The sequence below is a fragment of the Aethalodelphis obliquidens genome, unplaced genomic scaffold, assembly GCF_003676395.1.
Source record: "Aethalodelphis obliquidens isolate GAN/ISIS:26980383/991018 unplaced genomic scaffold, ASM367639v1 scaffold11, whole genome shotgun sequence".
NCBI classification, from domain to species: domain Eukaryota; kingdom Metazoa; phylum Chordata; class Mammalia; order Artiodactyla; family Delphinidae; genus Aethalodelphis; species Aethalodelphis obliquidens.
The window spans coordinates 36931911-36954847 of NW_020837955.1; the positions used below are offsets into that span (position 1 = coordinate 36931911).

At 54.7% G+C, this 22937-nt stretch overlaps 3 protein-coding genes across 5 annotated transcripts in view; all 3 read left to right on the forward strand.

The window, feature by feature from the left end:
* Positions 1-802: 802 nt before the first annotated feature.
* Positions 803-5472, forward strand: HMX3 (H6 family homeobox 3). Its single transcript, XM_027113143.1, has 2 exons — positions 803-1425; positions 2022-5472. The coding sequence occupies exons 1-2, from the start codon at positions 1026-1028 to the stop codon at positions 2693-2695; spliced, it is 1074 nt and encodes a 357-aa protein (XP_026968944.1). The 5' UTR covers positions 803-1025; the 3' UTR covers positions 2696-5472.
* A 7419-nt stretch (positions 5473-12891) lies between these two features.
* On the forward strand, positions 12892-15270 carry HMX2 (H6 family homeobox 2). The gene is made up of 2 exons (XM_027113144.1): positions 12892-13242; positions 14196-15270. The coding sequence occupies exons 1-2, from the start codon at positions 12975-12977 to the stop codon at positions 14750-14752; spliced, it is 825 nt and encodes a 274-aa protein (XP_026968945.1). The 5' UTR covers positions 12892-12974; the 3' UTR covers positions 14753-15270.
* A 3572-nt stretch (positions 15271-18842) lies between these two features.
* The window catches only part of BUB3 (BUB3 mitotic checkpoint protein), a 29156-nt gene continuing 25061 nt past the window's right edge, over positions 18843-22937 (forward strand). Inside the window, exons 1-4 of one of the 3 annotated variants that reach the window (XM_027112856.1) lie at positions 18843-18967; positions 19424-19618; positions 20242-20311; positions 22117-22268. In XM_027112856.1, coding sequence (XP_026968657.1) covers positions 19424-19618; positions 20242-20311; positions 22117-22268 — 417 coding nt within the window. In that variant the 5' untranslated portion in view covers positions 18843-18967. The remainder of the gene's footprint in view (positions 18968-19423; positions 19619-20241; positions 20312-22116; positions 22269-22937) is intronic. The other 2 variants (XM_027112857.1, XM_027112858.1) reach the window with 2 other exon arrangements.

A 22937-nucleotide genomic window follows, 5' to 3' on the forward strand; every position in this document is an offset into this window, starting at 1 on the left:
AACCCAAATCCCCCTCTTCCTGGCCGCGCCTTTAGCAAGCTTTAGGGAAAATGCTGAGGTCGCTGGACCCCCAAAGGGTAGGAAAGTGCTGAGTTCACCGCGGGCCGGAGGCCGAGTCCTGCCTCCTGGGTCGGCGCTGCGTGGCTCTCCAGCTGAGTCGGGGCGGAGGGCCCCTGCCAAACCCCTGGGGGCGGGGAAGAGGCAGCTGCGAGCACGGATAACCCCGAGGTGACCCGGGCGGGCCTGGACCGCCCCTTCCCCCTCCCGCGGGCCATGCAGCTGGAAGCGGGTCCCCGAGCTGCAGGGGGGAGAGGGAGGCGCGGGCTCCGGTAGCCGCGGCTGTCAGTGCGCTCCGGCCGGGGGCGCCGCCGGCTCAGCGTCCCTAGCTCGCCTCCTGCGCTCGCCGGAGCGCTCCGAGTGCCTCTTTAGCAGGAGCCAATATCCTTTTGTGCTAATAGGCTTGTCCTCATTTGCTGCCTAATTGGACTATATAAAGCCAATAATAGGCGGGCTCTTGTAGCCCGAAGCCAAAGCGCCAAAATCCGAGGGAAGGCGAGGAGGGGGCAGTGGCGGAGGCGGCTGCGGGACCCGGGCTCGGCTGCGCCTTCGCCTGCCTAATCCCATTTGCCATTGTACGCGCCCAATCGCCGTATACTCCCCGCATTTAACTTGGATGACATTTTGATTTCATCATTAGCATCCGGCGCCGGATTGACGCAGCCCCAAGCCGGGGACTGCTCTAGCCGCCTCCTCCCCGGGAGCTGCAGCCGCCGCCTTGCCGCCTCGCTCCCTCGGTGCCGCTACGGGGCCGCTCCCCGCCCCTCAGCACCCCTCCCCCATGCGAGCCAGCCCCGGCCGTGTCCTCACCCCGCCCTCCTGCCGTTGGATTTGCGCCCGGGGCGGCCCCCGACTTTGCGCCCCGTAGTTGAGTTCCGTTTATGGTCTGATTTCCGGCGCCCGTCTGCTCGCCCGGCCGCCTGCCTGTCCCGTTCCCTCCCTCCCGGGGACCCGGAGGAGAGGGGACAATGCCGGAGCCCGGGCCGGACGCCCCCGGCACCGCTAGCGCGCAGCCCCCGCCGCCGCCGCCCCCGCCTCCCGCGCCCAAGGAGTCCCCATTCTCCATCAAGAACCTGCTCAACGGAGACCACCACCGGCCGCCCCCTAAGCCGCAGCCGCCCCCACGGACGCTCTTCGCTCCGGCCTCGGCCGCCGCCGCCGCCGCCGCCGCCGCTGCCGCTGCGGCCAAGGGGGCCCTGGAGGGCGCCGCGGGCTTCGCGCTCTCGCAGGTGGGCGACCTGGCTTTCCCCCGCTTTGAGATCCCGGCGCAGAGGTTTGCCCTGCCCGCGCACTACCTGGAGCGCTCCCCGGCCTGGTGGTACCCCTACACCCTGACCCCCGCCGGCGGCCACCTCCCACGACCTGAAGGTACCGACCTCTCTTTGAACTTTCGTTGTCCTCCCTGCGCGCCTGTCCCAGTCCGGTCCGCGCTGCCTTCCACCGCAGCCCTGGGACCCCCGCACCCTCAAACGCGCTGTTTGGCCGGCTTCCTCCGTCCCCTGGCTTGCAACTCCTGCCCGCGCGCTCTGTTGCGCTGCTAGAGAATCCAATCCCACTTGGTGAGAAAAGAAATGGAGTTGGAGTCCGGGGCGCGGCGCTTCCCGGGAAAGTGGCCTCGGGCATGAATGGGGAGGCTTCAGGTGGCTGGGACTGGGGACCTGGCCTGGATGGAGGGAGTGAATCTCCGCGGGCCCCCGGCGAGGGAACTGAGGGAAAGAAAGGAACCGGCCGTGCTGCCCACTCCGGGTCTCCCTAGCCTCTCCTCGGGAGAAGGTTGGATGCCAGGATGTGGCACCCCTCTTCTGGCCCAGCCGGGAAGGAGGAGGCCCGCGGGAATGGTGAGGTCTCGAGGCCTGGGGCCCAGAGGCCGGCGCGGGTTGAGCCTGCCGCTCCCAGGCGCCAGGCCTCGCTGAAGGCTGTGTCCGTGTGCGTGTGTGTGCGTCCGTCTGTCTGTCTCTCTCCAGCCTCGGAGAAGGCCCTGCTACGAGACTCCTCCCCCGCCTCGGGCACCGACCGCGACTCCCCGGAGCCGCTGCTTAAAGCCGACCCGGACCACAAGGAGCTGGACTCCAAGAGCCCGGACGAGATCATTCTGGAGGAGAGCGACTCGGAGGAAGGCAAGAAGGAGGGCGAGGCGGCGCCGGGCGCGGCCGGGGCGAGCGTGGGAGCGGCGGCGGCGACGCCGGGCGCCGAGGACTGGAAGAAGGGCGCGGAGAGCCCGGAGAAGAAGCCCGCGTGCCGCAAGAAGAAGACGCGCACGGTCTTCTCGCGCAGCCAGGTCTTCCAGCTCGAGTCCACCTTCGACATGAAGCGCTACCTGAGCAGCTCGGAGCGCGCCGGCCTGGCCGCGTCGCTGCACCTCACCGAGACGCAGGTCAAGATCTGGTTCCAGAACCGCCGCAACAAGTGGAAGCGGCAGCTGGCAGCCGAGCTGGAGGCGGCCAACCTGAGCCACGCCGCGGCGCAGCGCATCGTACGGGTGCCCATCCTCTATCACGAGAACTCGGCGGCCGAGGGCGCCGCGGCCGCGGCCGCGGGGGCCCCGGTGCCAGTCAGCCAGCCGCTGCTCACCTTCCCGCACCCCGTGTATTACTCTCACCCGGTGGTCTCGTCCGTGCCGCTGCTCCGGCCCGTCTGAGGCCCGAGAGGGGAGGAGGAGGGAGCACCCGGCCCCCTTCCCAGACCCCAGAGGAGACTGGGCCGGGCCGAGGGCGCAGAGACGTCCAGCGGCCTTCGGGAACCGGGGCTTCGGCGCGCGGCTCCGGCCTCCCCTCCCCCAATCGGTAGCGTTTTTGTAAGTATTTGCAATGCATTTTCGTGCAATTCACCCCTAATGGATTTGAGGCGCTTCCCCTCTTACTTTTGGTTTTGGTTTATATTAAGAGAAAGCAGGAAAAAGACAAAATTTCCAGGTCAAATATTTCGGCTGAAAAAGCTTTTGCAAAATGTGCCGCCCTCCCCAACCCCCGCCCCCAGTTTGCCTTGCGCGGTGGCTTTTTGGGTTTTATTTTTATGGAAGGAAAGTAAGCGCAAATCCTGAACCCCTCTAATTGATTCATTTTCTATAGAACTATTTTCAGAAGTCGAGAGAGAGAGAGAGAGAGAGGGAGAGAGGGAGAAATTCACGTTGTAGTACTTTTATTTCTGAATTTCTGGGTGTGGTTCTTCCTCTCCACTCCCAATCAGATATTCCCCAGTTTTCAGAACCTGAGCAGCCTCTCATAAGAACCCCGACTCAGGCCACTTTTCTCTCCCCGGCAGAGGTCTGTCGCAATTGACCTCTTCATCTGTCCTTTTTGGGACCGATGAATTCTCTAAGTGTTTAAAGGGAAAAGACGAGGCAGCCCCAAATCAGACTTCTGATTATTGAAACAACTCCACATCTGGCCTGGTGTGGACGGTCTTATTTATTAGCAGGCTATATTTGGGGAATTTCATTTGTTGGTAAATTATTATTAATGTTACCTTTATTACTTTGTTCCCTATTTTGAGAGAATATTTCAATATTAAAAAAACCTTATCTTTTATCCTCTCCACCTACCGTTTTGTTCTGCAGTAACTGTTGTACTTTTGACCTGTGCAATATTGAACAAAATTTCCTGAGAGCCTGCTTCTTCCTCCACGGAGAGAAGCAGATGTCTTCAATGCATAATTCCGGTCATTCGTTTATGAGGAAGAAATTAAGAAGGGGAAAGGGGGGAAGGAAGGAAACAAGGATAGGTAGCAATGCTCAAAGGAGTAAGATAGGCATACCGGAGCGCTTTAAGTGAAAGACAATCAATTTAGGAGAATTTTAACTTATTTGATAAATGTACAGATTTCTTGTAAAGTTCACCCTCAACTCCTCAGGGCTCCTTGCTCTGCCACCCAATCCGTTTTCTTTCTGTCGGCTACACCTGTTGTTCTGCGATAGTGTGTCCCTCCCACCCATCTCCCTCACCTCTGCCCGGATTCAGTCGCTTTTTAAGAAAAAGAGGGGAAAAAATCACAAAATATTGTTACACTTAATGTTGTCGTGAAATGGAATTATTAAAAAGAAAAGAAAAGCGAGGCATTTCCTGTTGCCAGAGTGTGTAACTTTGGACGATTTTCCCCAGAGCAGGTATCTGCGAACTCTCTTCTGCCTCGCTCTCTGGCTGCCTCTGCAATGGCCGAGTCCGACCTGGACGCACATCCCTATAATCCAGGAGGCGGCGGAGACAGAGGCGGCTTTGTTCGCGACCAGATCCGCTCTCTCCGTACCGTACGCCTCTTGAAACGCCCTGTGAGCAAGGGAAGAATGCAGGGCGGAACGGGTGAGGACCTGGGCTTATCTAGTTTGCGGAATTGAGCGCAGCGACAGCCGCAAGCTCAGAGACCGCTGGTATTTCCGATCGCAGGGCAGCAGCCTCGCATTCCGTTCCCAGACCGCGGGGTCCTTTGGGAGCCGCGAGCTTTTGGGCAGAACATCCCTGAGCACTCACTGGGCCGGAGCGGGGTCGGCTCCGGCTGCCTCCAGGGTCGGGGGAGGGAAGAAGGGAGTGAACTTGGAGTTTAGCTGCGGCCCGAGGCAGATCGCGATGTCCAGCTGGGAGAGGCCAGGCTGCGAGCGGGCGACCCCAGGGAGGCCAAACAGGCCTAGGGACGGCGGCTCCCAGCTCCGGGACAGGGAGGCCTCCGCAAGCCTGGAGCAACTGTGGCTCCCGGGGCGGCTAGGGTGTGGGCGCGGTCATGGTGAGTCCAGTGCCGGGGAGCAGAGACCACCCGACTGCGGCGGCGACAACCGAGAGGACTTTGCCTCCTCCCGGGCAGATCCTTTTCTGTGCACCGCGCCCAAAGGCTCACGGGCGCAGGGTTTCTCTGGGCCCTGTACCCCGATCCCGGCAGCCGCCGGGAAGTGCAGCGCTAGCGGTTCCCAAGCTCCTGCCGGGCGCCGGGCCTCCGCGCACCGGGTGGGCGGCCTGCCGAGCGCGGCGCTCCCGGAGCTGCTCGAGAGCGCGGGCCCGGTGGGCGGAAGCAGGTGCTTGGGCGCCCCTTGCCAACGCGGCGCGACTGCCTGCCTTAGGGCTTGGGGTCTGCACGCCCAGCTCCTGGCAGGGCGCGTTTGAAGCTGGGGAGCCGAGAAAGGGGAGACGGTGAAGATCCCTGTGAGCACACCGCGGGCGCGTCCGCTGGGGAGCGCCTGCACGCGCTCTCATTCCCTCTCCCAGAGCTTTACAGTTGCAGTTGCTCAAACCCAATCCACACGATTGATTCTTCTGTGGCTGAAACGTCAAGTATCGTTTCCTATGGATGGGAAACTGCCTCCGAATAAACTGGCATGTGTAGTTATGGCAAAATTTAGCCTGGACCTCAGTGAAGATGGATCTCCCTTTATTTTCCTCTGGTTTGGGATAAAAACGAGGGCATGTGTCACAAATGAAAAATAAACAGAAATTCGGGGTCCAAATATGTCGTTCCTTGTGTTACCTGCAAACACAGTGATGCCTTTTACTGTCGGCAATACTAACTGCGGGACAGGCCAATAACAGCTCATTAAAAATAATGTTGCAATAGCAAACACGTTCCTAGATTTTACAGCCAGAACACGATGCTATCAAGCGCCAAGAAAATACTCCTTTATTTGTGTTTGGATTCTAGAAAATGGTTCTTGACTGACCTGGTCTTTACAAAGTCGAGAAATAACTGGTTCTCCACACGCACAGTTTGTTCTTTGTCCTGCTCCTGCAGCCTCCCTTTCCCTCCCTTTGAGGACCCCGTTGCCCTAGGCCGGTGAGTCCCTCCCAGGAGCCAAGGCGAAGCCCTGGGGGAGGAATGTGGCTCGGCCGTCGCCTGGGACTGGCAGTGATATGAACCTAGAAGCCCGCCCAGGCAGGAAACATCTGCTTTGCTCCCGTCGGCTGGGGGTCGTGGTATTTCTCACAATGCAAGAGACAGAGAGCACGGAAGCTGCTCCCCGAGCGCGAAGCATCCTAGGCTCTACCGCAAGCTTTCGTGTCGGGAGAGGCCAAGACAGCACTTTGATGGAACTGTCGCATCTCGAGAGCTAGCCCGGGGCCGTCTTCCCCCACACAGAGTGCTTCTCTAGGCGATGCCTCTGTAAGGATTGCCAGGAACTGCTGGAACCGCTCAGCAGAAGGGGCTCTGTGGCGGAGTGAGTGTACCTCCACTCAACTCCTCCAAGAAATCCCTAGGACACTGAGCCAACATCCCCGATTTCATCCTTTCATCTTCCCCTCCCTTCAGATTGTGGAACCCAGCCTTCTCTCCTATCCTAACTTCAGATCCTTTCCTATTGGCACTCCCAATTAGTCAAGCCAGTGCAATGGCATCGGCTTCCTGGCTTAATCCTCTCTGCATTATCCAGACACGCATGCAGACAACGTACAGGATACACTCACCCTCAGGGTGCCATGAAACACTCACTGTCCCCCCCCACACTTCTGTTAGACCTCCTAACAGACACCACATCCAGGGGCTCCCAGGGCCCAACCTGTATATGTGTTTAGCATCACATATACATTGTGATCACATAGCATCACAACAGCACGGTCAGGCACACTTTGTTCTGGGTGACCCTGGGCAGCTGGTTTTCTCTGATGGCCCCAGGCTAAGGCAAGCTGGGAAGAACCTTGTAGAAAGGATTGGGCAGGGAGCGAGGTGGTGCTCCTACTTCTGGGGCGTGAAGCTGGAAATCCTCTGGGCAGAGATGCCTCATGTTCCCTCGTCACAAGCCACCTGGGACAAACTATGGGAGCCGCCATCATCCCACTTCAGACCCCCATATACCTATGGGTCGGGGCCTCACTCGGAGCCGGGGTCCTCACGGTGCTGGGCTTTGCGGCTCTGAGTGCCCGGGAGCGTCTCCGGGCCCTGGGAGACCAGAGAGCCAGCTCTCGCTTGAGCTGTTTCTGTTGGCAACACAGATGTATTTCTTTTATTTGGTAGTAAATAGAGCGGGTGTGTGTACATCAAACAAGAGCAAGACAGATATAAACGGCCCCACCCCCGCCACTGGGCCTTCATTCTGAGCCAGGACGTCCCCTGGCACGCCAGAGCCCCAGAGTGCGCGCTGGAGGGTGGGGCGGGGAGAAGGAGGGGGAGGTACGAAGGTCGGTGGGGTTCGCTTTCTCGTCTGCAAGAGCACGCTGGGTCAGCCGCAGCCCGGGCGATGGGAGCTGGGGTCAGAGCAGTGGGGGCCTAGAGGGCTGCACAGCCTTCGACTTTCGGGAGCTTTGGCGAGAGCTGGCGTCGTAGGGCTGCCTGGGCCCGGGCCAAGCACTCCAGCTTCTACTCCTCTGCGCGCGCGGGGCACCTGGACTTCCCTGGAAAGGCCCTGCGGGGACCGGAGACGTTGCTGAGCACCGCCCTGCCCGCCTCCAAGGCTCCATTTTGCCCCACCCCTCGCGCTTGTCCACGCCCCGAGTCCTGTGACCCATCCAGGAGGCTTCTTCCCCTCAGCGATCCAAACTTAGAACGCAAAGCGGCTAGGAAAAGACCACTCTACTGGGTCACCGCGACGGGGTCAGGGTGCAAAAACCATAAGCCCCATAGAAATCCCCACTCGGGGTCCAGAGCACAGCCGGGGAAGCCCCTGGGACGTCGCCCGCCCAGGCACTTACACCGGGCCAGGCAGAGGCACTCCTCCGCCCCTCCTCGCAGCTTGCCGCCCACTCTCTGCCCATCCCCTCCCGCCCAGCCTGCAGGCAGTCTCTGCCTTGTGGGTGCGAGCGATCCGCGCGTCTGGGCGTACGCAAATCGCGGTGTGCACGCCTTTGTGTGCACGTGCGCCCGTCTGGCTGTGCAGGGCGAATGTTTACCCTTTGACCTCACAGATAGTCGGGGAGGGGTGCTGTGGGTGGATGGCGGAAGGGAGAAAAGGGCTGTAAAGATAAGTGGGCCTGCTATCCTTTGGAGCCCTGCCTAGTTACTCGGACCCGGATCTTGAGTTGAGATTTCGGACGCGCCTGTTCCCGAGCTTGCTTCTCCTGCGGAAGTACCCTGGAGGCTTATCGGGTGGGGAGCCACAGCTTCTGAGGAATCCGATCTCAGACAGCAGCGCAGCTGGGGTCCAGTTATCCGCCAGGGCTTTCCCCCCACCATTCTGCCTCCAGGATCCCGTAGCACTTCAACCGTGTGTCCGGGCAATTCCCGAGACAAGAGACAAGAGATCTCTGGAAGCAGCGTGCATCCTCGGACAGTTCCCAGGAGATGAGCCCTTGTACTCGCCCAGGTCGCTTCTTGGCTGCTGCTCCAGCCGATGCGTCTTCGCGGCGAAACTGGCCCAAATCTCTGTCGCCCGGGTTCCAAAAGGATCCCTTCTGGTTGCAGTGGACGGAGAGGAAAAAGAGTTGGGGGAGAGGTGTAGCGCGAGCGAGCGAGAGCACGCCGACAGAGAGTTGCGCCCATCATTTAGTCAGGAGCGACGAGGTGGAGTCACCTGGTGTGCCTCACCGGAGCGCTAAAGTCTTAAAGAAATAGAAAGAATCCCCTTCTCTCGTGAGCTCCTTCGCCGCCCTCGCCCCCCTTGGTGATGGAGTGCACGCATCAGATTTTCATCAAAGTTCTATTAAGTGAAACATAGGTTGCAGGGCACCCTTTGATTGAAACAGTTTAAATTTTAATTGTGTTTTTAATTTGACATATAGTTGCAGAAAGGAATGACACTGCGTCGCCAAGGGGCGGTCGATTTTCTTAATTTCTCCCAGAGGAATTGATGAGTCTATCAGGCCACTAGATTGGAAACCCATTAAAGCTCTCTGGTTAGGCTGTTAATTGGAACTTGATGGATGTGGGGAGGGGGGTGTTGGGACTCGGCTATGCTGATCCAATCTTCACGACTTTCTGTTTTCCAATAAATTACACAATTCATTTTCCAGCCGCAGATTACATAAATTGTACACCTCTGGGGCTCTCTTTTTCAAATAGGGAGCCCTTTTCCCCAAAAGCCTATTGCGAGATGTCATTTGCACCAAAGAACGAACAGCAGAGGCCCTTGAATGAAAATCGAAACATAATCAACGTTTATACTTAGAAAATTTATTGAGATCATTTTCTCTGGTATTTCCTTATTTTAAAGTTTGGACGCGCCATATATCATAATCCACTCGCGTAAAGGGGGGGTCAGCCTGTGTTTAATATTTATCGAAGCTTGATTCCAAGATCAAACTTGTTTATGACTTCATCTGTCATTTCGGAGGGAGCCTTCTTCTACTATTACCCGGCTCAGCCAGCCTATTTCCCAACTGCCGCAGAGAAGAGAGGATCAATTTTTATTACGCTCCTCGGCAAGTTTGCTCTGGGCCACTTTAATATCGAGCAGTGGCATAATCTCGGGACCTAAACTTTAAGCGTCTTTTCAGTCTCGGAAAGTTTATCATTTCTTGGAACCCGTTTATGCCTAATTCCTAGGAAGGGTGGGGAGCATCCCAAAGATGATGAGGGGCCTTCCTCCTGGGTAGGGGTTGTTGATCTGACTGGAGTAGGGCGGGGCGCAGCTATCCGGAGGCTTGGAGGTTGGGGTGGGAGGTGAGACTGAGTTGAAGAATTGCCACACTTGAGGGCAGAGAGATGGGGTGTCTGTGGGTGGTGGTTCCTGAAGCTTAAGGTTCCTGGGAGTGCGTTTGGCAGCTGCGTTGAGCCCAGGAGAGGGCGTGTGGGCCTCTGCACTCGCCGTGAAGTCTTAGGGACCCCCCCCAAATGCCCTGAAGGGACGGCGGGAAGATCGTGTCTTGGCTCTCTGGCCCCTGCCCTGGGACTGCTGTCTGCCCGAGGTGGGGGAGATCCTGCAGGTGCCCAGTTGAAGAGACTGGAGGAGAGGGGAGTCTGCCTGGTCTCCGCCACAGCCTCCCTGCCTCCGTCCTGCGCCAGCAGCACCACTTCCCCGGCTCAGTTTACAGTGTGTCAGTGTGAGACACACACTAGTCGGAGTTCAGTGAACGTTTGCTGACTGTGTGTGACTGTGGAAGTGTTTATGCAAGCGCGTGCGTGAGGCTTCAGGCGTTCGCATCTAAAGGTGCACAGGGTGCCGGGGTGGAGGAGGCCGCACAGGTCAGCTCCCCAGTCCCTCGCCGTTCCCGGGTCTGGGAGCTGCTTCTCCGAGGCCCATCCCGGAGGCCCAGCTGCTGCCTCACTTGGTCACTGCTCTGGCTGAGGCCAACCCTGTGGGCCCTTGACTCCACCCAAACATGTGCCCCGCGGTCCCGAGATGGCGGGGGTCCTCACAGTCTACCCCGCAGCCACTCCCAAGCTCAAGGCCAATGCACGCCCCGCCCCTCGCCCCTTCCAAAGAGTCCTGTATTGGCAGTGGAACAACCTCGGGCTTCAATCTTTCTTACCCTGCTTGGGCTTTTTTTTTTCTTTCTGAGCCTCAGTTTCTCCACCTGTAGATTGGGGGGGGTACAGATCTGCACCACAGGTTTGCCGTGAGGATTAAAGTGAAGAATGTTAGGATGCTCTCAGAATATTCCAGGTTGCCGGCACCAAGTATTTGCTAGCTCAGAAGGGTTCAATCAATGCCCTCCCCTTACCCCAAATCCTCTTTCGTCCCCAGTGGAGGACAGGCTCAGCTCGTCCGGTCCGCCAATCTCCCGCCGGGTGGCTTCAGCGCGGGCCGGGAGACATTTCCCACTCAGGGTGCTTGCGGGAGGCGAAGAGGTCGCAGGCGGGTGAAAGTCGGGTGTTTGTTTTCAGGATGCTCCCTTCTACCCCCCAACCGTGCGGGAGCGCGCGGGACGGGCTGTGACGTGGCCCGGGAGCCTGCGCCGCGGCCCCGCAGAGGGGGACGCACAAATTGTATTTCAGCACCGGGTCCTTCCGGGTTAATGAGCTGACACCATGATTAAAGCTGACCATTTGTAATGTGTCTCGACCCCGCCGCCGAGCCCTGAAGAGGTTAATGCGGTGACGGAGGCCGGCACCTGCCCCTCGCGGGCCTCCCGGGCCGTGGCGCACAGCCTCTGCCCCCCCGCCCCGCCCCCTTGCCTGCCTCTGCCCCGGTTGCGCCGCCGACTCCTAATCAATTAGCCCATTAACGAGCCCTTGGAGGAGTTAAGTAGGGAGAGGTTCTGCCACGGGTAAGGCTGCAGTCGGTAACTCACCGCGGCTAATGATATTATAAGCGCTTTGCTCAATAACCCGGGCGCGGCGCGGGCGAGGAGGGAACTGCACCGTCATGATGCAGAGTCTGGATATTTGTAGGGACTGATTCCAGAGTCTCCTCTAACCCTTGGCTGCATTTGGGGGGCACCCTAGGGTCAGGGCTCCAGGGATCATTTGGTCGAGCGGTCTCGAGGCCTCAGACCCAGGGGGTGGGGTTGCCTGAGCGCCCTGGAGCCTTGCTTCCACCTTCGGTTCTTCGACGCTTGTGTAGACAGCTGTGCCCCCGAAACATTTTGCCTGCGCCGGACTGGTTCCACATCCAGTACCAGCTGATCTGGGAATTAAAAGAACAAGAGTCAGGGCTTTGAGGGGGCCGTGAGGATGAGGTAGGGAAATATGGTTAATTGAGCGCCCACCGCAAGCTGTGCTCAGAGTTACGCACTTTGACCTCATACAGCTTCTGCGAGGTAATCGTTGCTTCTCCCCCCAATTTTAGGAATGAGGAAACCGAGGCTCAGAAAGTTTAAGTATCCTGTCCAAGGTCACCTAGCCATTTGAATACACTTTGTCTAATTCTAAAACCATGTCGCTATCCTCACCTCCTTCTCTCCTTTCCTGGAGCAAAGCGCTTCTCTTTTTGCAGCAATTCCCTCACCTCCAATATTTGCCTAAAAGTGAGAGTCACTTATGGAAGAGGAGGCCGAGCTTTGGGCTGTTTACAAAGGTTTACAGAGGACCTACAATGAGCTCCTAGTGATTCTAGGCTTTCCAGTGCTTTTTCATTCCTACCTAAAGCCATCCTCGAAACAGGTGAAGGGGAGATATTAATGAGAAGTTCATATCACCTAGGAGGGCAGTGAGGCTCTGACTGGGATTTCACTTGTCCAAGTTCACGCAGCATGGAAATGAGGGTGCTGGGACTTGAACCCGAATCTCTTGAAACAAGATCTAGGGCTTCCCTCCCGCACCCCCAACGATCTTGCAGCCCCGTTGGGCCTGTGACAGGGGTGGGGTCTGTAGGCGGGGAAGGGCCCAAGTTGTCTGCTCCCAGGCCTCCCCGGTAAGCTCCCGGAAAGAGCATCAGTTCCTATGCGCACGCTCCTAAATCCCCCGCCCCCCGGCCTCCTGCGCCGGGCGCAGCGGTCTGCGGGGTGCCAGCCCTGCTGGCCTGCCCAGGCGAGAAGGAGTGAGTTTGGGGAGGGTCGTGGAACAGCCTGTGAGCCCCTCTGAGGGTTCGAGGACCCGTCGCCTATGGGAGGCGTCGGGTCACTCCAGCTGAGCCCCGAACTGCCCCTACCTCTCGAGAGGGCAGGGGTCCGAGCGATCAGTGTCGCCACACAGGGTAGGAACTTGGGCTGGAATCTATGTTGCTTTCGGTCCAGGCTGGCTCTTTGCGCGCTCCTGGGAGCACAGGCGCTGCATGCGGGGCCTGGGCTTTTTTGAAATTTTCCGGGGCCGCTCGGCGGCGCTGCGATTGGCCGCGTCTGAGTAACCTCTATGCAAATGAGGCCGCGCCACCTCTGCGCCGCCGGGGACTCGGCGAGCTGGCGGGCAAGGAAGGGGCATTCGCGCCGGGGCTGGGCGGCCGCACCTAAAGCCGGGCGGGCACGGACCCCAGCGCAGCCGTCCGGTGCCCGCGTGTCCCCCGCGCGTAGGGGACGCCTCGCCAGCTTCGCCGCCCCCTCCCCCTGGCTCCCCTCCCCCCTCCCCCGGCTCCCCTCCCCCCTCCCCCACCCCCTCCGCCTGCCTGCCTGCCTGCCTGCCTGCCTGCACCACCTTCCACCCAGATCATCTCTAAAGGGAGTTCTTGGTTTCCTCCGATTTCTTATGAACCCAGGATGGGAAGCAAGGAAGATGCGGGCAAGGGGTGTCCGGCGGCCGGCGGCGTCTCCAGCTTCACCATTCAGTCCATCCTGGGCGGGGGCCCCTCGGAGGCGCCACGGGAGCCCGCCGGCTGGCCGGCCAGGAAGCGCAGCCTGTCCGTGTCCTCGGAGGAGGAGGAGCCGGACGAAGGCTGGAAGGCACCCGCCTGCTTCTGCCCAGACCCGCACGGCCCCAAGGAGCCCGGCCCCAAGCACCACCCCCCCATCCCCTTTCCTTGCCTGGGTAAGGATCGCACGCCCCCGGGTCAGCAGCGAGCAAGCTCTAGGGGAGGGAAGCTGTGCGGGGGCTCTCGCGTCCCCCCCGCCCTCGCCTGGCCAGAGCCGCGGCCGCGCGGGGTGCAGCGCCGAGGGGAGGAGACGCGCGCTCTGTGCTGACTCCTCCGCCCGGCGGGCGCTCGGGAAGAAACCGGGAGCACAGATGTGGCGCGGCGCGGTTTTGGGGAAGGTTGGGTTGGAGGGAGAGTGTACCATAGTGGGTTGGGCACAGGGCCTGCCGCACGCATGGCTGTGCCCTCAATATCCCCTTTGCACATCGTATACTTTCTGCACACGAGGTCTGGAAGTCGGATCTGAGCGGTCGGTCCTTCTCTACCGCAATCTCTTTCAGCGTCTTTTTCTTCTCTCTCTCTTCCGCTCTCTCGACCTCTGCCTCTCTCTCTCTCTCTCTCTCTCTCCCCTCCTCCTCCTCGGAATGATTAGCACTCCAAGATGATTGACAATGGTGCCTTTCGTAGATGGTTCCTCTTTACAACATCTGACCAAGGGGAGCCCCGTGTTAGTCCTTAGCGTGATTTCAGAACAAACGGCCTGTGAAATGATGCCACACTATAAAGCTCAGGGAACTCTTCCAGTTCAGTTACAAGGCAAAATCATCTTTTAAAATGATGCTAATGTCCCCCCTCCAGATCTCCTCCCCCTGTTGCCACACGTCCTTTCACGAAGCTGGGAGCACAGAGACCCCAGACTCGAAGTAGCTGGATCCCTGTCCTGTTGCTTTTCAAAAGGCGGGTGCCGGGCTTTGGGTTTCAGCGAGAGGGAGAGAAGAGGATGGGGGTGGGGACCAAGGAAGATGGGACCAAGGCTGCAGGCGCCTGCCAACTCCCTGGTTCCGGCGAGAGCTGGGGGTCTTTGAGGCTTCCCAAGTCCATGGCCTTCCTCTTTGTTCTCACTCCCCAGGTACCCCCAAGGGCAGCGGAGGCGCGGGGCCGGCGAGCTCGGAGCGCACGCCTTTCCTTTCTTCTTCGCACCCAGACTTTAAGGAAGAGAAAGAGAGGCTCTTGCCCGCGGGCTCGCCGTCGCCGGGGCCCGAGCGACCGCGGGACGGCGGCGGCGCCGAGAAGCAGGCGGGCGCGGCCAAGAAGAAGACGCGCACGGTCTTCTCGCGCAGCCAGGTGTACCAGCTCGAGTCCACCTTCGACATGAAGCGCTACCTGAGCAGCTCGGAGCGCGCCTGCCTTGCCTCCAGCCTGCAGCTCACCGAGACCCAGGTCAAGACTTGGTTCCAGAACCGCCGCAACAAGTGGAAGCGGCAGCTCTCCGCGGAGCTGGAGGCGGCCAACATGGCGCACGCGTCGGCGCAGACTCTGGTGGGAATGCCGCTGGTGTTCCGGGACAGCTCGCTGCTGCGCGTGCCGGTGCCACGCTCGCTCGCCTTCCCCGCGCCGCTCTACTACCCGGGCAGCAACCTCTCGGCCTTACCTCTCTACAACCTCTACAGCAAGCTCGACTACTGAGCGGCCCGCCGGCCCCGCGCCGCCCGCCCGCTCCCCGCCAGCCTGGCGCGGGCTGCCCCCACTCCGGAGCCAGGGCTGCGCGTTTCCAGAAATATTACGAGATACACCATGTGTATTCGTTACCTCTTATTTATGGCCTCTGCCCTACTTTTTGTTTTGTTTCTCGTATTTATCGGCATTCCTCCAGCTAGATCATCTGCTTTCTACCCCAAACAAACCAATACGTTTTGAAAACCATGTTCTAGGGGATGTTCTACGGTGGTGGTGGGAAAGGGAGTTTCGGCCAGATCGACATTGATCGGTAGGAAAAAAAAAAGCAGTAAAACACCAGACCAGGTACATTCTTCTCCCCCATATATACACCTGTATATATGTACACGCACACACGGCTGGCCAAGCCAGCCCTTGGGGGCTTCGAACAATGATCTCGACTCCTCTTTTCGTTTCCCTTGTCTCGAGGATGGGTAGGGGAGAAGGGGGGGGGAGATTTCAGATCTGTAAATATTTTTAAAAAGAAAAAAATAAAACATTCTAAGCATCGTTGCTAACTTTGGTGGAATTGATTGTCCGGCGTACTAACGCGCAGGTGTTCTCGCTTTTCCATGGAAGAGCTTGCAGGCGGGCGTCAGAAGAGGTCTGGCTCGAGCCCCGTGGAAGGTGGGGCGGGGGTCAGAGGTTAAAGGTTGGGACCTTGGCCCCGCCGAGGCGGCACGTGGGCTGGAGGCGCACCCCTTTCCACTAGCTGGTGCCCGTAGTCTCCGCGCGGCGGAGTCTCACCTCGGCGGGAACCCAACTCTGGAGCCCGCGCGGAGAGGGGGGCGGCAGGCTTCACTGCCGAAGCAGTTGCCTCCCGGAACGAGCTTCTTTCCAGCTCTGGGAGCGCCCCGGGGTTGACGGCAGCAGGGCGTCGTGCGTCGTGGTCCAACCTGTGACAGGAGCCTCCTCTCCGAGGGCACAGGGCAGGTGGGGCGGCGCTGCCTGGATCAGGTATAGAGCCCGGTTTGCTCGTCCCCCAGACTGGCGCGCTCACAGTTTCCGAGCCGCGCGGTGCGGGAACAGGTCGCGGAAAGGCAGCACTTCGGCTGAAGAGGGATGAGGCGCGAGACTAGGCAAAGAAAGCGCGGGAGGCAAAGGCTCCTCCCCACACTGTTTTGTTGTTGTTTATAGTTTGCCTTGTGCGTGGCTAAGGGGCCGGGTCGCGGGCGAGTACGTGGCAGCGGGCACTGAATGGAAACTTGGTGCGCGGTTTGCGCGCCCACGGACCTCGGCGCCCCAGCACCTGCTGCCTCACCCTGGCTGGGCGGGCGCGGCACCAAGAGGACAGACGCGTGCCGAGTGTCATGCAAATCGCAGTCTCGCAGTGTTAGATCGCAGCCACCTGTTCCTTGTAAAACGTCAGAAAAAAAAATTGCCTGAGCTTTGAGGATGCTGATGGTTCGGTGTCACGTGGGGCGAGCTCCCGGGTCCTCCTGCCTCCAGCCCCGGGCTACTCCTTAGCCGCTGCAAAGGTGTCGGGAGTCGGCAGCGCGGAGCCCGGATCCCATCCTCTAGAGGGGGAATATTTGCGTGATAGACCTGTCTGTTTGAGCCGAGAGGCATCGAAATTATCTGCATTTTATGAAAGTATGCAGGATATCTGTTACCCGTCTATGTGACCCGCAGTGTCATGTCTTAAATGCCTGGTGTCTTGTCCATTTGTGAGGTCATATTTTTTTGTTAGATTTCATAAAATTCAAGAACACATGTGCCAGTGCTGTGAGGTCAATTGCATTTATTTCATTTCAACTGAGTTCAATTCAATAAATATTTACTGAGCCCTAGTACTTGCTGAAAACTATGCTAGATATTGGCTAGTCAGAGAGAGAAAACAGAACTGACACTGGATCTGTTTTTTTCTGATTTATTTGGTACGCATATTTCAATGAAGTTTTCTCTTTCCAGAAACCTGCTTTAAATTTTTCTTTCCTCTCAAGCTGCTATTTGAATATTCCATGCAGAAATAACGGAACTGCCTTCAAGGAACTACTTGAATAGGAATATTTCACCCATATCATTTTTGTCTGCACTTCAATAGATTACATTACAGTATTGGGTCACTATATCCTTCTTGGGCTTACTTCCTTCATAGGAAGTTGTTTCCTGTAGGCAGTTAATGGCAGAGTGGTTTTTGCCCTTAAGATTTTAGGGATGATCATTTTCCAGTTTGTCATATAGCGGGTACTTCACTTTTTTTACTAATCCAGAAATTAGTAGTCAAAGGTGATCCAACAGTGTGATTAGTTTCTAGGAATTCCTCTTTCTTATAGGTAACTAAGTACACACACACACACACACATGGCTTTGCATGTGGATTTGAAATGTTCAAGACTCCATTGTGGCCAGGTTTCCTATCTCAAGACTATCAATTCATTTGAATAAGCAGCAAAATCATCAGTCTCCTTTCAGGCTCTAAACTGGATTTAAAAGATTGACGTTTCTTAAAACTCAAATCGAGTCCGGCTGCAACTGCCTGCCCAGAGGGACCTGAATCATACACACACTGGTTAATGAAATACGCTTAGATTTTATTAGTGGGTAATTCATGCTCAGAATCTCGAAACACTAGTAGAATTAAATAAACAACTGGGAGACGGAACCAAATAAAATTATTTGGAGATAAAATTATTTAGCCAAAATTAGAATGGAGGCAAGGCACTGCACTTTAAAATTCTTAACCTAGCCATTAAGTTGTTGAAAGAGGAGAGAGAACCAAGTATGAGGACTGGTGAGGAGACAGGGCAAGAATCTGTCCTTTTGACAGGAATATCATCAATACACCGGGCAGAAGGGTGGTTGTTGTGTGTTTACTGTGTCACCATTCATAAAAAAGTGCACCTGAGTCAGCATATATGCATGCATAAGGACCAACAACACTTTTTCTCTATCAAGGTAGAAATTAAACACTTTAACCTCAGCAGTTTCCTCCCACTTCATACAAGATCATTTAATAATAAGATTTTTTTTTACAAAAGCCTGTGAAAAAGAGGTTATAGCATGGATTAAATTGAAAATTTTCAGTGTACTTTTGATATTCAAGAGTAACTGAGTCACAGCATTCTAGTTATAAATTAAGTATTGCTTTTCTTTCATGGAGACCAAATTATTTCTCATTACAGGAGCAACGTTCTTGATTCTCCTATTTCTGGAGGATTCTAGAAACAGAAAATCCAGCAAACCGAGCCTGCAAGTCTGGCGAGTTCTTGGGGTGGGAGGGGGTGGATGGAGAGAAGCTTGTAGGTGTCATTTTAGGGCCCTACTTGAACATATGTCTCAAAGAGGCTTTTGAGCTTTAACACACTGCAGAGTAATCATTTGTTTCTCAGTCTGTCCAACCTTCTGGACAAAGAGTTCCTCAAGAGCAAGAATCGGTCTGATTAATGCATCTTCCCGGTTTTCTCACCAGGCCTGGCATGCGCTGGGTGCTCAATAAATGTTTGCAGGAAAATGGAATGAAGAGATAAGCAGAGTATAAATAAGGATGAGTATCTTTAAGGTCAGTAGATCTTCGACAGTGGGAAATGTGAGAGCCTGGTTCATAGGTGGAATGTCCAGGAAAATGAGAAAAAAGTAGGGCAAAATATACACTTCATTTGAGCAAATAGTTTTTTCTCCATTCCAATTTTGGTCAACTTCATAGGCATATGCATGTGCAGTGGAAGGGAAACTAATTTAGCTCTATAAAAGTACTGACCAAAATAAGGTTTTTGTGTCTGAGAGATTAACTGAGATGGGGAGGGCCCCAAGAGTCAACTGGGAAGAGTATCTTTCCCGCCTACTATTCAGAGGACAGGCCAGGCGTCGGCCCCAGGGAGACTACATCTCCCAGCGTGCCGCACACGGAGGGGCGAGGGCGTGAGCGCAGCCTTGGCGCGGTGCTCTTTGGGAGTTGTAGTTTTCACTCGTCCGGCACTTGCGCTGGCGCCTCAGCCTGGTGGTGAAAAGAGGCCACGTGACCGGAAAAGCCGTCACTCGCCTTTGTGCCGGAAAAGGTTGCCTGGGTTGACTGACGCCCGGCGGACCAATCGGCTGCCTAGAGCGAGACGTTGGCGTTTGAAATCAGCCAATGGCAGGCATTGGCTGGAACTTCCTCTCCGCCCCTTTCGTCCGGCCTGCGAGAGCTACGAGGGAAGCTAGGCGGCGGCGAGTAGCGGCGAAGTTGCTTCAGAAGGAGCTAAGGTAACGGGGAGAGGCGGCCGGGCGCAGTAGCGAATTCTCTGGGAACCCCTCCACCACCCCCCGCCCCCCGGGCCCGGAGCTGGCGGAGCCGTCCTCTGGGAACCGGTTCCTCTTCCACAGGTTTTCTTTTATTTCAGGAGCAGGCGGGGCGGCAGGCCCAGTGGGGGAGGCCGGGGTGCAGGAGCCCGCGGCGGGCCACGCTGGAGGCTGGAGTTAGGGGTGCGGTGGCGGCGACGCGGCCGGCTGGGGCGCTTAGAAGGGGCGGCGTGGGGTGGGATGGGGGAAGATGAGGCCGGACCGCGGCGGGCGCGGCGGTTCCGCGCAGGCGCAGAGGCGCAGAGGCCGTGTCGGCGGCCTTCCCTAGGCCCGGCCCCCGTGGGGCCCCCTCGCTGCCGCGCCGTCGGCGAGTCCAGCCCCCGGACCCCTGGGGACTCTAACTAGGCGCTTGTTCTGTAGATGACCGGTTCTAACGAGTTCAAGCTGAACCAGCCACCCGAGGACGGCATCTCCTCGGTGAAGTTCAGCCCGAACACCTCCCAGTTCCTGTTGGTCTCCTCCTGGGACACGTCCGTGCGCCTTTACGATGTGCCGGCCAATTCCATGCGGCTCAAGTACCAGCACACCGGCGCCGTCCTGGACTGCGCTTTCTACGTAGGTGTCCTCCGCTTCCGCTTCTGCCCCCCTTTAATAGTCTCGGTATGGTGTTCCTGGTCAACGGTATCCGTTTTCCGTTGTTGGGCCGAGGCTTTTGTCGGTGGGGTCATTTGGATAGCTCCCCTCTCTTCCCCCAGCACTTACCTTGAGCCCCAGGTACTGTTTTTTTGTTTGTTTCTGTTTTTTTTGTGTGTGGGGGGGTTTTTTTTTTTTTTTGGCGCTGGGGACTTGCAGACGTCAAGAACTCGGTCTCCCCTTGTGTTCTAATGGCGCAACTTTGCAAACCTTTTGGACGTAATGTGTTTGAAACTCACAACAAGACAGTAACATTTGGCTGTCTTGTTAAAAGAAAGGTCTGTTTGCGAGTACATGGGAATGCCTGTTGACTGTCAGCCAGTGTGGTGAACAGTTCTTCCTTAATTTGCTGGCGTAGTAGTTTTCTCAGCTCCTTAATTTGCTTTATTTTTTGTACTGTTTTTTTGTTTGTTCACAGTGAGTAGCTGAGCCCAGTGTACCTCTCGTCCTGAGCATAAACTGGATAGTTGGCTGTAGAAACAGGAATTTTAAAATGCTTTTTAAAGCTCTGTAAGTTTTAAATGACTTGCAACTTTATTTTGTAGGATCCAACACATGCCTGGAGTGGGGGATTAGACCATCAATTGAAAATGCATGATTTGAACACTGATCAAGGTAACATAGCCACATTTTTACCAGTTTAGTGTTTTCTTAGTTAGTGCTTACTTGTAAATGTTTATTCATGAAGAGTAGTTCCTGAATTGCTTAGTTCCTAAGTTGCTTAGATACAAGTAAAAATGGCTTGAATTTAGGACTTTTTCGTTTAAATGATAACCATTAAATTACAATCACAAAATATTATGCATGTATTTTATCAGTGAAACTCATGATCTCCATCCACAGTGTTTACATGAAGTGGCACATAAGTATTTGCCCTTTCCCTTGCCCTCAGAAGGGGACTGGGTCCCGCAGTGGACTACCTTTCAGTAGGATTTTTCCAGGACAGTGCTGATGTTTCAGCGTTCTCTTTTCAGAAACTAATTTAGTTTAGACTGAAGGAAGATATGTTTTAAAAAATTTAACATTATAAAATAGCCAACCCTGTCCAGATACCATGTTAACCCCGCTTGTATAATTGTTTAGCATAGAATATGCTTCAGTTGCGTTTATTGAATGAAGAACAAGATGACACATTTTCTTTTAGTTAATTTCTAAGAGATATGAAATAACTTACCCACATTTTTGTGGTGACTTTGGAGCAGAGTAGAGATTGGAATGGAACCCGAATACACAGAGCTCTCTAGTGGAGGTTTTTTTTTTTGGTATATGCGTACGTTAGACATAGATGTACTTGAAGGACATGGCAAGGCACAGAGATACGACTAACGAGGATGAGTTGGACAGTGGGATGGATAGAGGATGGGCACTATATCTTATCCAAAAAAAAAATAAAGAAGGATCCAGTCAGAAGAGGCTTTTGCATGAAAGCCGTTTTGTCATGTAACTTACAACTGCAGGCGTTTGGTTTTGTTTGCTAGCAGCTTATTCTAGATAGGAAGTTAGCTTGCAGGTTTAGGTTCTATTTGTTTGAAAACTCAGGAGAAAAAAAGCACTGAAAAGGAAACAAAAGTTTTTGAAGTTATAGGCCATAATTAAGGGAATTAGCTGTTTATTCTCAGAAGGTCATTGCTGAACTTCACGAGATACCATTTAAACAAGAAAAAAAAGTATGTATTTAAACAGGTAGTTTTCCTCTTTGAGGATCAGGGCCACATATTGTTTGTTCTTTGTTGTATCCTTAGCATGTGGTATAGATTCTGGCACATAGTAGACATTTAGTAGATGTTAGTTGAATGAATGAATCAGATAGGGTGAAGAGTTGAAACTGAGAGGAAAGAAATTGTATATTAGAAATTTGACCCACCATGAAAACCAAGTGGGTTAATCATAAGACTCCCTGCCTTCCTCATCCCCAGCTCTCAGATAATCCTGTTACCACTTAAATAAGTTTCTTTGAAACATCAGCTTAACTTGGTAAGTTTTATCCAGATACTTTTGACCAGAGTTCTCCACTCGTTGGTTCATTTCATCAGGTATTTCTTGAGCACCTACCGTGTTTAAGAACCTGTACTAGATAGTCAGAACTATAGAGTTAAACAAGGTTCCTGATTTGAAGGAATCTAGAATCAAGTGAGGAAAATAACAAATATGCCACCATTTTAATGTAATCTGAAACTGAAGTCAGCTTTTGGTATTACCATGCCAGTGAATCAAGCTATGCACTGTCAGGTGAATAGAGATGAAAGGATGACTTTCGTAGTCGCGGAGAAATTTTTCTGTGTGTAGTAGTTCCATTGAGTGGGTGGAAGCGGGTTTGTTACAGTGGTTACAGTGCGATGAATGTTTCCTTCTATTGTTCACTTGAGGAATCTTTGTTTAGTAAAGCTAGGTGTGGTTTGTTGGTTTGTTTTTTCCTACAGAAAATCTTGTTGGAACCCATGATGCCCCTATCAGATGTGTTGAATATTGTCCAGAAGTGAATGTGATGGTTACTGGGAGTTGGGATCAGACAGTTAAATTGTGGGATCCCAGAACCCCTTGTAACGCTGGGACCTTCTCTCAGCCTGAAAAGGTAGGCTCTTTATATTCGTAACAGGAATTATGGTCCTTGGGGTGGTTTGACTTGATAAATGTTTGATGAATATGATGTTCAATTTAGAGGTTAAGAGTTGATGAGTCTGTTTTACAAACTCAGCTAAATATGTGAAGGAAAACTAATTTTGGTATTTTGGTCAACATTTTCTGTCAGTTGTCGTATTTGTACTGGATAGCACTAGTCCTAAACCCACTTCCATGTATTAACGCTTTCAGTCCTAGGGCTGAGAAGCAACTTTTCAGAGAAGTCATTTAGCAAAGACTGTTCCATTGCCTTCATTTGGGTCTGACGGCCCCAAACCAGGAAGTGGGATGGAGCATCACTCATTTTCACTTATGACCTGAGGTTTCTCTTGCGTTGACTAAGAGGGTGAAATGGGTTATCATTTGAAGTTTAGTGAAAAAGATGTCCTATATTCCCTGGCTTTTACCATTTATTTATTTTTAATACTAACAGATGTAGTTTGAAGGCTGTAGTGAAGGAAGCTTCTTAAAACTGAAACTTTGTGTATATTATTGTAATCTTTTTATCTGTACAGTGGAAATGTAATTGAGCATTCTTGCTGTATCCTTTATCAGACTTTATCAGGTGGTAGTTAATTTTAAAGATTGATTGTTTTAGCAATTTAAAGGTATCCTTCACTTG

Excerpts from the sequence above, each read along its gene's own strand:
- HMX3 (XM_027113143.1), top strand. The coding sequence starts at position 1,026 with ATGCCGGAGCCCGGGCCGGACGCCCCCGGCACCGCTAGCGCGCAGCCC. Across the intron at positions 1,426-2,021 it reads CCACCTCCCACGACCTGAAG|CCTCGGAGAAGGCCCTGCTA; the intron begins GTACCGACCTCT and ends GTCTCTCTCCAG.
- HMX2 (XM_027113144.1), top strand. The coding sequence starts at position 12,975 with ATGGGAAGCAAGGAAGATGCGGGCAAGGGGTGTCCGGCGGCCGGCGGC. Across the intron at positions 13,243-14,195 it reads CATCCCCTTTCCTTGCCTGG|GTACCCCCAAGGGCAGCGGA; the intron begins GTAAGGATCGCA and ends CTCACTCCCCAG.